Below are 12,980 nucleotides of genomic sequence, written 5' to 3'. Positions count from 1 at the left end.
AATTAAATCATCGGTGAGGCCACTGTTCCTTAGAGGTTCTAGGAGAAAAGCAGTTCCTTGTCATTTCCATCTTCGTTTGGCTGCCAGCATTCCTTGGCTTCTGGCTGCACCCTCTAGTCCCTGCCTCCATGGTCACATTGCCTCCGTCTCTTCTGTCTATCAAATCTCCCCTGCCTCTCATGCATGTACTTGCTCAACTGGATAATCTGTGATAATCTCCCCATTTGAAGATCCTTTAATGATATCTGCAAAGTCCCTTTTCCCAAATAAGGTAACATTTGCAGATTCCAGGGACTAGGAAGTGGTTAGCTTTTGGGATGTTATTATTCAGCCTACTACAGTGATTCTCTGTTGAGGGAGGGAATTATGAGGGACTTCTACCTTACATAATTACATGATATTTGAATTTTTTCAATAGGATGCATTTTTTTTATAATTGAAAGAAACAAATTTATATTAAGAGTAAAAGGAATAAATCACTTGCATTTATTAGTTTAACAGATACTTCTGCACTGCCTGTATTTACCAGTTTCTGTGTTAGGGGAATGAAAGGCAAATGTATCCTGACATAGAGAAGCAAAACTATTCTTATTTTTTTTCCTCTCTATTAAGGAGAACCATCTTTGGAATGGTAAATAATAATAGTAAAATGATGGCTAACTTGGAGTTGAAACCCAAACTAAAGGAATGCCTAGATGGCTATAAATTAAGTGCAACCTAGATACTGAGAAAATTTAATAATGGCCCCAAAGCACAAGAGTAGTGATGCTGGCAATTCAGCTATGCCAAAGAGAAGCCATCAAGTGCTTGTTTAAAGTGAAAGTTCTCAGTTTAATAAAAAAAATATGTGCTGAGACTTTAAGATCTACCATAAGAAGAAGTCGGAGAAGGCAATGGCACCCCACTCCAGTACTCTTGCCTGGAAAATCCCATGGATGGAGGAGCCTGGTAGGCTACAGTCCATGGGGTCGCTAAGAGTCGGACACGACTGAAGGACTTCACTTTGACTTTTCACTTTCATGCATTGGAGAAGGAAATGGCAACCCACTCCAGTGTTCTTGCCTGGAGAATCCCAGGGACGGGGGAGCCTGGTAGGCTACCGTTTATGGGGTCACACAGAGTCAGACACGACTGAAGTGACTTAGCATAGCATAGCATAGCATAGCATAAGAAGAAATCTTCTGTACACAAAATTGTGATTGTGCAAAAGAAAAACAGAAATGTGCACTAGTTTTGCTGTTGCACCTCCAACTATGAAAGTTATCACCAGAGTATATGATATGTGCTTAGTCAAGACATAACATTTATACAGTAAGGTATTTTGAGAGAGAAACTACATTCATGTTGTTACATGTATGTTGTTAATAAATCTTTTTTTTTAGGGGGGAGGGGGGAGCACCACACAGCTTGTGGGATGTTAGTTCCCTGACCTGGTATTGAACTTGAGGCATCTGGGGAATGAGAGTACAGAATCCTAACCCCTGGACTGCCAAGGAATTCCCATAGTTGTTCTATTTTATTATTAGTTGTTAATTTTTTACTGTGCCTAATTACTAAATTAAATTTTATCATAATTATGTATGTATAGGAAAAACATAGTACAGTTGACTCTTGAACAACTCAGGGGCTGGGGTGCCGACCCTTTGTGCCATTGAAAATTTGAGTAAAGCTTTACAGTCAGCCCTCCATTCAGCATCCTTGGATTCAACCAACCACTGGATTGTGTTGTACTGTAGTACCTATTTGTTGAAAAAAATCCAAATGTGAGTGGACCCATGTGTTTCAAGCCCATGTTGTTCAGAGGTCTACTGTATATACAGGGTTGGGTACTATGTGAAGTTTCAGGCATCTACTTGTGGTCTTAAAAGGTATACCCCCTGGATAAGGGGATACCTGCTGTGCATGGCACTGCTTTATCAGTCAGTCACTTTATAGCTTTGTTTATTTTTTCTTTTATTTAGATTGTAAAGAATTGTAACATTCCCGGGGACTTCTGCAAAAGATTTTTTTAAGTTTTGCTCAAGGGAAAGCTCTGAATCTCAATCAAGTAGCTGTTAAAGTCTTTTGTGTGGGTTATACATATAGATGTTTTCATGAAGAGGAGTGAAAAGCCAGAAGGATATAGACAAATGAGGCCTAAGACCTTTCCTGCCAGTAACTACACTGGCAGCAGTCGGCAGATGCTGCAAGAAATTCGGGAATCCCTTAGGAACTTATCCAAACCCTCGGATGCTGCTAAGGCTGAGCAAAACATGGGTAAAATGTCATCTGAAGATCCGCGGCAAGTCAGAAATCCACCCAAGTTTGGGATGCATCATAAAGCCTTGCTGGAAATTCGAAACTCTCTACAGCCATTTGCAAATGAAACAAGTCGGAGTCCTTCAGAAGTTAATCCACAAATGCTTCAAGACTTGCAAGCTGCTGGATTTGATGAGGTAAGCACTGTTAAAAACAAAAGAATTTTTTTTACCTTATACTGCCTAAATGTTGCCTCTGAGAATTTATTTATGTATACAAATATGTAGAGCTTCCCTGGTAGCTCAGTCCCTAAAGAATCTGCCTGCAATGCAGGAGACTTGGGTTTGATTCCTGGGTTGGGAAGATCCCCTGGAGAAGGAAATAGCAACCCACTCCAGTATTTTTGCCTGGAGAATCCCATGGACAGAGGAACCTGGCAGGCTACAGTCCATGGGGGTCGCAAGAGTCAGACATGACTTAGCGACTGAACCACCAACTACCATCAGTTCAGTCGCTCAGTCATGTCCGACTCTGTGACTCCATGGACTGCAGCACACCAGGCTTCCCTGTCCATCACCACTTCCCATCACCAACATGCTCAAATTCATGTCCACCAAGTCAGTTATGCCATCCAACCATCTCATCCTCTGTCGTCCCCTTCCCCTTCTGCCTTCAATCTTTCCCAGCATCAGGGTCTTTTCCAGTGAGTCATACAAATATGTACATTCTACAAGCAAAGAATGTTGTTTACAATTTCATCAGTTATTGAAGCAAAATAATTAATATTTCTTTAGTTTTTTCCTGTGGTTCTGAGATTTAAAAGGTTATGAAGTCAGAGCCAAAGTGCAGGTGAGGAAAGCCACAGGTAGGGTCAGGGTAAGGACATCTGCTTGTGTGTCATAGTTGCTATGGTGAGCTGAGTGGCTGTTGAAATGATAGCCCTAAGGATATGAAGTTTAAGCTTATGTTACAGAGAAGGAAGTACAATCAGAGATATCATTAAGCAGTTATGCTCACATAACTCTCATACAAATCTTAAACTCACAAAAACTAAAAATTTATTTGTTGATCAATCTCCAAGAATTTCAGTTTTTTGATGAAATTTCAGTTCATGTTAATTATACTAACTTTAATATTTTTACCTTTAGAACTCATTTTTAAAGTTTTCATAGCCTTTATTATTTAATCATTTTGTTTAAGTAACTAATAAAATTTCTTTTCTGTGATTATATTCTTCAGGTGAATATTTTAAATGGCAGAAATCATTCTAGGTAAAAACGCCATGGAAATTATAACTAAATGTGAATAATCAGGCATTGATTACATTTTCTTTAAAAATTATAGTAACTTTTTTCCTGATTTTAAAAGTATCTATTCCATGTTAAAAATTAAACTGTATAAGGAAAAAAACTAAAAATTGCCTTTAGTTTCACCACACAAAAATAATTACCCTTAAAATTTCTTCACTTTGTTAATATTCTAGTGACCACATTTTCAGCTATCTCTATGTTTAATTTTAAAAATGAGAACCTAAGTAGGCATTATAGTAATGGATTTGAAAAGGGAAATTTACAACAAAACTAGGAAGAAAAAAGATTCTTTCTGGCCCATTCTCTTCATTTGATTAATCTTATTTCCTATTAATTTTATATTTAAATGTTCTAAAAATATTGGATTTGTACCAGAAAATATATGTAGAGGAGAGAACCTGGTTAATAGTTGGAGGATTAAAGAAATGGCTTGAATGGAAATTTTTAGAGTACTCTTCCTAATCCTTTAGTCACAAGGAAGAGAATAAAGAGAAGGCTGAATCATTGATCTTTTACTTTCCTCTTACATAGTACTAGGAAGAGGAAGTTTAGGAAAGCACATGGCTATACCATAAAGGCCCTTAAGTGATAATGTGTATATCAGATTAAGTGACATCATTAAATACGTATTTATGGAACTCTTACTGTATGTGAACCAATCAGTCAGGATAGGGAATCATAACAAAAATGCTCCATTCCCTTACTGAGAAAGTTGCTCAGCCGTGTCCGACACTTTGTGACCCCATGGGCTGTATAGTCCATGGAATTCTCCAGGCCAGAATACTGGAGTGGGTAGCCTTTCCCTTCTCCAGGGAATCTTCCCAACCCAGGGATCGAACCCAGGTCTCCCTCATTGCAGGCGGATTCTTTACCAGCTGAGCCACAAGGGAAGCCACCATACCTTTAAGAAACTTAAAATTTTTTTCTAACATAGACAGTTTTAAGAATTGTAAGTCATTGGTCAGTGCCCTGTTCTTTATCTGTTGGCAATAACAAGAATTGCTTTGCATTACAAAGATGTTAGCTTTACTGCAATCACACATTTCAAAATTGTTTACCTTATGACATTAGTAGCCCCTTAAGCAAGGTTGCTTTACTAAAAACATTTAGACATTTATCAATCTTCATTTATTCAAATAAGGAATGAATGGTATTATTTATACTTGCAGTGATATAAAGAGTATGGCAATTTACTTCTGCCTCCTGAATCATTCTTTCTGATAGCTTCCCATTGTATTGCAGAATTTGTTCAAGATCCTAACTTGGTACTTCAAAATTCTGATTCAGTTTTCACTTTTTTTTTTTTGCCTTAAATATTTCAAGATTAATTTCCTCATAGGAATAAATATTAAATAGGATCACTGTATTCTTGAGTCACATATAGCTACAATCTCTGGAATATATTTTTGCTTCTAAGCATGAAAAACCAAAGCACAGCAATATGGACATAATGTTTTCTATCATACAGGACTTCTATTCCAAAGTTACTGATTTGAGGGTGCTCTTTTTCACACAGGCATTAACACCCCCACTTAAGGAACTCTTGGTTGATTTTGTTACAGATGTAACAAATATTTTAACATATAGCAATAAAATTCAAAAATAAAAGCCAGCATAATAATTAATCATCAGAATCACAAGCTGAAATTCTAATGCGCTTAAGGATATGGTTCCCACAGTGTTGAACAAGAATGGTGGGTATCAGCTTTCTTACCAACTGAGATGGCACTGCCATGTGATAATAGCATAAATACAGTTTGCAGTTCGCTTGGTTTAACCAGTTTTAAAGGTAAGCACTCCCTGATGAATTTTAATTTGGGTGATTTGTGTTATTTTAAATTTGCACATAAAGTGAGACTTACTAATCCTTTGTATCTCGGTACAAATTTGCAAAGTCTGATCACATAAAATGTGACCACAGTGTACCTTTTTATCTGTTGTCTAAGAAACAGGATACAAGAAGGACCAGTACCTAAATCAGTGATAGCAGCATTCCTCCAGAAATCCTTGTGTTTTTGTCTCATTGGTCAGAATTGTCATGTGGCCACTGTAGGTGTAAAGAAAACATCAATCAAAATCCTAGTAGCTTTTTAAAGAAAGAATAGATCTTGAATAAGCAGCAAGTCTCTGCCACAGCCGTTTTTTACTAGGCCTCACAGTCATCTCCAGTCATTTCATGTAAGACGATTGCCTAAAGTGTCTGTTCAATCCATTAGTCTTCCTAAGCCATTTCTCATTTAAAAGTAGTTTTTGAAATAGTGAATCCTATAGGACAAGTAAGTAGCTGCCTCCCTCTTGAAAAATGCATATCAGTATACTTTCTGCATGTTAGTGTATAATTTATGTTTACATAACATAAGGATAAGGAACAGAACAGGGGAACAAGCCATATCTGAGCTCCAGGCACTGTGCTGCTGTGCTTTTATGTATTTTCTTGTGTAATCCTCATGTCAATTCTGAGTGAATTACAGATGAAGAAATTGAGCTGAGATGTTAAATTAAGTTGCCAAAGTTGACTCAGTTCTAAAGTGAGGCTGGAGTGTATTTTTGCTTCTAAGCATGAGAAAATAATACAGGGCTGCTGGAACTCAGACTCTTTGGTTCCAGTCGATCTCAAACTCCTTTTTTTTTTCTGTCATACCACCTAGTCTCCTAAAGTCTTTGTGACATAATCATATGAAGTCTGAGTGTTTTCCCTCTGCCATTTGTCCTATATTTGTGTCCTTAAACTCTTAAGAGGGTAGGAACCAGAACAACATAGGTCTTTTACTAATAAACACAACAGAGATGTTTAATAAAATACTTCCCATGATGCAAAAGAGTGGTTTCCAGTATGTTGATTGATACTGTTTTTAACAATCTGATAGTCTCTGTTTATATAAGAATGAAATTAAGAATGAGAAAATTCAGAAGCCTGTTATTATGACTGTATCTGGGAAAAAACTCTAGAAGAAAACAGGAATACTTTACATAAAGGTGAAAATATTAAAGAAACATTTGAAGGATTTGAGGGTTTGTTTTGTTTTCTTTAGTAATTTGAGATTGTATGGATTTTTATACTTTTACTGTGCTGTACCTTGTAGCTTATTTATTTTATCTATAGTAGTTTGTATCTCTTAATACCCTACCCTTATCTTGTCCCTCCCCCCATAGTAGTTTTACAAACAAGACATTAGTATTATGGCTTGAGGCCTTGTTCCTCAAAATTATGAACTTCTCTAGTGGAAGTTATAGTGTTCTTTCCTTCTTATTAATTATATGATTTAAATTTTATTAAACTTCATGTCAGGATATGGTTATACAAGCTCTTCAGAAAACTAATAACAGAAGTATAGAAGCCGCAATTGAATTCATCAGTAAAATGAGTTATCAAGATCCTCGACGGGAACAGATGGCTGCAGCAGCTGCCAGACCTGTTAATGCCAACTTGAAGCCAGGTGATTAATCAATTTTTTTTTCTAATCTCTTATTTTATAATATTTAAAGATATTTAAGTATATAAAATGTTTTGTCTTAGGAACTGTTAAAAGCATCACAGTGAGAGTCTCAAGCCAGAATAATAACATTATAGTTGTTAAACCAAAATGAATTTGCAGGTGGGGACCTAAAGTTCCATAGTTAATTCTGATAAGCAGCAGTCTAGGTTGAGAACTGCTTGATTGGTTATAATGCAACTGAAATATTTTTCTTTTTAACCATAAATATCATCATTCAAACTATTCATTTTTCATGTATATAATCTTTTCTTATTGTGAAACATGTTTGTCATAGATTTAGAAAGTAAATGAAATAAAGCACCACTATAAATACCCACCAGACTTTGGTATGTTTTATTTCTTAGTCTTTTTTTCCTGTGAAAAATGAGTGGATTTATATGTGTGTATTTTGTTTATTGTTTAAGTGAAAGCAGCTGCTGCTGCTGCTAAGTCACTTCAGTCGTGTCCGACTCTGTGTGACCCCATAGACGGCAGCCCACCAGGCTCCCCTGTCCCTGGGATTCTCCAAGCAAGATCACTGGAGTGGGTTGACATTTCCTTCTCCAACGCGTGAAAGTGAAAAGTGAAAGGGAAGTCGCTCAGTTGTGTCCGACTCTTAGCGACCCCATGGACTGCAGCCTACCAGGCTCTTCCGTCCATGGGATTTTCCAGGCAGGAGTACTGGAGTGGGGTGCTATCGCCTTCTCTGAGTGAAAGCAACTGCTGCTGCTGCTGCTAAGGCGCTTCAGTCGTGTCCGACTGTGCGACCCCATAGACGGCAGCCCACCAGGCTCCCCCGTCCCTGGGATTCTCCAGTCAAGAGAGAATCCCATTTCCTTCTCCAAGTGGAAGCAGAGGGCATATTAAAAGCTGCTTTATTCACTTACTTCACCATGTATAACTTTCATTGTTATTAAGTGGCCTACAAAACACTTAGCTACAGTGAGATAGATTTGTCACATATGTTATTTAGCTGCCTCTCATTTTTTGACATTTGCCTGGCTCCTTTTTTTTTTTTGCCATTACAGACATACTGAAGTAAATCCCTTTTACCTAAATCTTTGTACCTTTCTGATGATTAGGTAAAAGTAAATTTTCAAAGATTTACAGAAAGTGTTCTTATGGGCATACTTCATATTGTTGTGCTTCACTTCATTGCACTTTGCAGATACTGCATTTTTTACAAATTGAAGGTTTGTGGCAACCCTGCACCAAGCAAGTCTGTTGGTGCCATTTTGCAAGCAGCGTTTGCTCAATTCATAAATATATGAAACCTTCTACCAATAAAGAGTATGACTCGCTGAAGGCTTAAATGATGGTTAGCCTTTTTTTTTTAGCAATAAAGTATTTTTAATAAGATATGTACATTGTTTTTTAGATGTAATGCTATTACCCACTTACTACGGTGTGTGTATATATATATATATTCATATATTCACATGTGTGTGTGTGTGTGTGTATAAGGTAAACATAACCTTTCTATGCACAGAGAAACCAAAAAGTCTATGACTCCCTTTATCGCATTATTCACCTTACTGACCTGGCCTAAAACTGAACCCACAACCGTCTCCATCCAAGATATGCCTGTATTGCTGTCCAGAAAGGTGTTACCAACTTAGACTGTCCCAATCAGTTTAATATGAGAATGCCTGTATTTGTAAATCCTAGGTATTATCCTTTTCATATGTTTAATGGTTATGAAAGTACTGTCAGTTTACATCCACATTTCTTTGATCACTGGTGAGCTTGAACATTTGTTTATTGATTGTTTTTAAATTGACATTTTAATTCTTTCTTAATCTTGGGTTTATCTTTTTAAATTGATTTGTAAGAGGCCTAATATTTTCATTCTTTCATTCAGCTAATTTTTATTGGTCAACTCCTATTTCAGGCCCTTTGCTTGGCATTGGGTATAAAGTTCTTGCCCTTTATTGGAGTTGAGATTCTAGTGAGGGAGATCAAATACAGAAATACATGTAGAATTACAAGTGTGAAAGAAGAGCGGAGAGTTATGTGATTCTGTGGACTTATACGATAGAGGGGTTTTTGACCTGATCAAGGACATCAGAGAAAACCTTCCTGTTAAACTGATAATAGAGCTGATATCTGAAGAAAGAAAGGGTTAGTAGGGATGGATTTAGGGAGGAAGTTTGTTCCTATGCATGGCTTGTTTGGCAACATGGGAGACCTGGGTTCAATCCCTGGGTTGGGAAGATCCCCTGGAGAAGAGAAAGGCTACCCATTCCAGTATTCTGGCCTAGAGAATTCCATGGACTGTATAGTCCATGGGGTCACAAAGAGTTGGACACAACTGAACGACTTTTGCTTTGACTTGTCTTTCAGTAAGGTATGTACATTTGAAGAAATGAAAGTGGCTCAAACGCTGAAAACAAGAGTGTAAGATACGAGTGGAGAAGTGCATAGGGGCCTGACTATGCAGGACTGTCTACTGATTTTATCCTAAGAGCAGTAGGAGGTAACGGAAACATTTCAAGCAGGGTAATGACATGTTTCACTTTGTGTTTCAGAAAGATAGCTGCAGTGGATGAGAAAGAATTAGAGCAAAGGAGGGTGTAGACTTGATAAGAAATACAGTACACAGGAAATGAAGGTAATTTGGACTAGGGAAATGGTGGTGGAGAAAATTGAATGAATTAAGAAAGAGATAGGAGGAATAAAATTGATAGCATAGATACAGATTGCATGTGGTGGGTGATAACAGAGTTGGGTGACTCTTAGGCTTTTTGTGTATAAAAATGGATGGTGAGGCTTCACATTATGAAAGGGAATGCTCAGAGGACAGAACTTGGTGGAGAAAGATCATAAGTCTGGTTTTTGACATAAGGTTTAGTTAGGTTCGTTGAGTTATCCAGGTGAAAGTGTCCCATTATATTGCAGAATTTGTTGAAGATCCTAGCTTGATACTTCAGAATTCTTATCCAGTTTTCACCTCTTTTGTGTAGGGGTGGGGGGTGGGGGGCGGTGCAGTGCCACACCACTTTCAGGGTCTTAGTTCCTTGACCAGGGATTGAACCGGGAACCAGGGTGATTCATGGTTTGTCCATGTGGATGTTGAAGTTATAGAATGTTGTCAGGGCTTAGCAGAGAGTATCAAAGTTAGAATTTATGGGTGAATGAAGGTGAGCAAGTAGGTGTTCGTTAAGTGTACGTTAAAAGAATGAATGTGACCTCCCACAGATAGCATGAGCTTCTCAAGAACTGGCTTTTGAAAAGAGAATGCAGAAATAACCATGATCTAGAAACATAATTGGAGAGCAAAGAAGTGGAGCTCCACCTTTTAACCCAGTTTATTTTTTAAAGAAAACCTTAATTGGAAAGGGCTGAAAGGAAAGTAATGTCAGCAGATGATAATCCGCTTTAAGAAGGTGGGGGAAAGCTTGGAGCAGAGGTCAGTAATGGAGGAGCATTTGCTCGTCATAGAATAAAGTGTGTCTAGAGGGCAGTAGTGGGGGGTTTAGGAAGTAGAAGAACAGAGATCTTCATGGGAGGTTCATAGCAATAAGGGTGGCAGTGTACTTGGGGCTTCCCTGTGGCTCAGACAGTGAAGAATCATACTGCAATGTGGAAGATCTGGGTTCGATGCCTGGATTGGAAGATTCCCTTGAAGGAGGGCATGGCAACCCACTCCAGTATTCTTGCCTAGAGAATCCCCATGTACAGAGGAGCCTGGCAGGCTACAGTCCATGGGGTCGTAAGGAGTTGGACACGACTGAGCAGAAGGCAATGGCACCCCACTCCAGAACTCTTGCCTGGAAAATCCCATGGACAGAGGAGCCTGGTAGGCTGCAGTCCATGGGGTCGTTAAGAGTTGGACACGACTGAGCGACTTCACTTTCACTTTTCACTTTCATGCATTGGAGAAGGAAATGGCAACCCACTCCAGTGTTCTTGCCTGGAAAATCCCAGGGACAGGGGAGCCTGGTGGGCTGCCGTCTATGGGGTCGCACAGAGTCGGACATGACTGAAGCGACTTAGCAGCAGCAGCAGCAGCAGAGCAGCTAAGCACGACTAAGCACAGTGTACTTGAGGGTTGCAGGGATTTCGTCTTAACTGATAAAAGTGGGAGAGTGATTTGGTGCTTTTGGCCTCAGCTGATTCTCCGAGGAAGGTAAGACTGAGCCTGTGGTCAGAGGACTTGTGTAACTTGCCCAGAGGGATGACTGTCCCAGAAATTATAGCCCCAGGATGCTGACAAACTTAGATAAAATAGAGTGTTAAACTGTCCATTCTGAATATTTACCAGTTTCTTTTTCTTGTGTTCTTAAATACATTTTCTCCCAGGGTAATGTGGTGTTGACCTTTCAGATTTATGAGTGTTTCTTATTTGTTTTGTTTTGAATGGTGCTAAGTGTTTTATGTACTTAAATCTATCAGTCTTTTACTGTGTTGTTCTCTATATTTGTCATACTTGGGAAGACCTTCCCAGGAGGTACAAAGTACCCCAATATTAACAAATGTTCACTGCTTTGTTCCTAGTATACTTGTATGGTATCATCTTTAACATTTAAATGTTTAATCCTTCTGGAATATATTATTTATGTGTATTGTATTTTATACATATGTATTTTTCATATATTTTAAATACATTATATCAGCACTTTTCTAAGTGACAAAACTATTTTGAACACATCATTTTTTTTTCCTTTGGTATTGTATGTTTTCTTGCCTGTTTATTTGGAAATTCCGTTAAATAGAGACTCTGTAAAAACTCTACCTTATTTAGTGTTCAGCTAGTTATCCCTTACTTTTTTGTTTTAAAAGCCATACTGAAATATTTTTAAAATCAATGTTATATTTATCAAAACTACAAATGGACACATCCTTTGGCTCAATAATGCCATTTCTAACAATTTATCTACCTAACATATCTATGAAATGATATCTGTACAAAATTCTTCATTGCTTTCGGAGGGGAGGGGTAAACCAAAAGATTGGAAACCACTTTAATAGCCGTCAGGGAAACTGATTAAATAAATCTGGGTACAACCATATAGTGAAAAACTGTAATAACTTTTTTTTTTTTTAAGTAAAAAACTGCTTTATGTACTAATATAGAATCTTCTTTTTTTTTTTAATGAAAAGACCCAGGCACAATAGTATATTTAGGAGGTATATTGTTTTTTTTAATTGAAGTGTAGTCGATTTATTTTGTTTCTGATATACAGCAAAATGATTCACTTTTATGTATATACATATATATATATTCATTTTCATTTTTTTTCCATTATGGTTTATTAACATAATGGATATTATAGTTCCCTTTGCTATACAATAGGACTTTGTTGTTATCCACTCTAAATATAATAGTTTACATCTGCTAGCCCCAAACTTCCAATCCAGCCTCCCCCACCCCCACCCTCACCGCCTCGACAACCAGAAATCTATTCTCTATGTCTGTGAGTCTGTTTCTCAGACAGGTTCATTTGTGTCATACTTTAGATTCCACATGTAAGTGATACATGTTATTTGTCTTTCTCTTTCTGACTTACTTTGCTTAGTATGATAATCTCTAGTTGTATCCATGTAGCTGCAAATAGCATTATTTCATTCATTTTTTATGACTAACATTCCCATGGGGGTGTGTGTGTGTGTGTACACTACATCTTTATTCATTCATTTGTTAATGGACACTTAGGTTTCTTTCATGTCTTTGCTACTGTAAATAGTGGTGCTGTGAACATTGGGGTACATGTATCTTTTCAGATTATAGTTTTGTCCAAATACATGCCCAGGAGTGGTATTGCTGGATCATATGGCAACTTTTAGTTTTAGGTTTTTGATGAATCTCCATAGTGGCTATACCAATTTACATTCCCACCAACAGTGTAGGAGGGTTTCCTGTGCCCTTTCTAGTACTATTTACTTGTGTATTCTTAAAATATCTTACTGATGACATTGGTTACCTTCAGTGACATTGGTTGGCTAAGGGACAGGG

The 12,980-nt window shown here is 37.7% G+C and overlaps 1 protein-coding gene across 1 annotated transcript in view; it reads left to right on the top strand.

The window, feature by feature from the left end:
• Nucleotides 1–12,980, top strand: part of LATS1 (large tumor suppressor kinase 1) — a 39,196-nt gene that overhangs the window by 12,156 nt on the left and 14,060 nt on the right. The window contains exons 2-3 of the mRNA XM_019967574.2: nt 1,962–2,435; nt 6,838–6,985. Coding sequence (XP_019823133.1) covers nt 2,094–2,435; nt 6,838–6,985 — 490 coding nt within the window. The 5' untranslated portion in view covers nt 1,962–2,093. The remainder of the gene's footprint in view (nt 1–1,961; nt 2,436–6,837; nt 6,986–12,980) is intronic.

The sequence above is a fragment of the Bos indicus genome, chromosome 9 (genome assembly GCF_029378745.1).
Source record: "Bos indicus isolate NIAB-ARS_2022 breed Sahiwal x Tharparkar chromosome 9, NIAB-ARS_B.indTharparkar_mat_pri_1.0, whole genome shotgun sequence".
In the NCBI taxonomy this organism is placed as follows: Eukaryota; Metazoa; Chordata; class Mammalia; order Artiodactyla; family Bovidae; genus Bos; species Bos indicus.
Note: the sequence above shows the minus strand (reverse complement) of the source record. Positions and strands in the feature narration are given on the sequence as shown.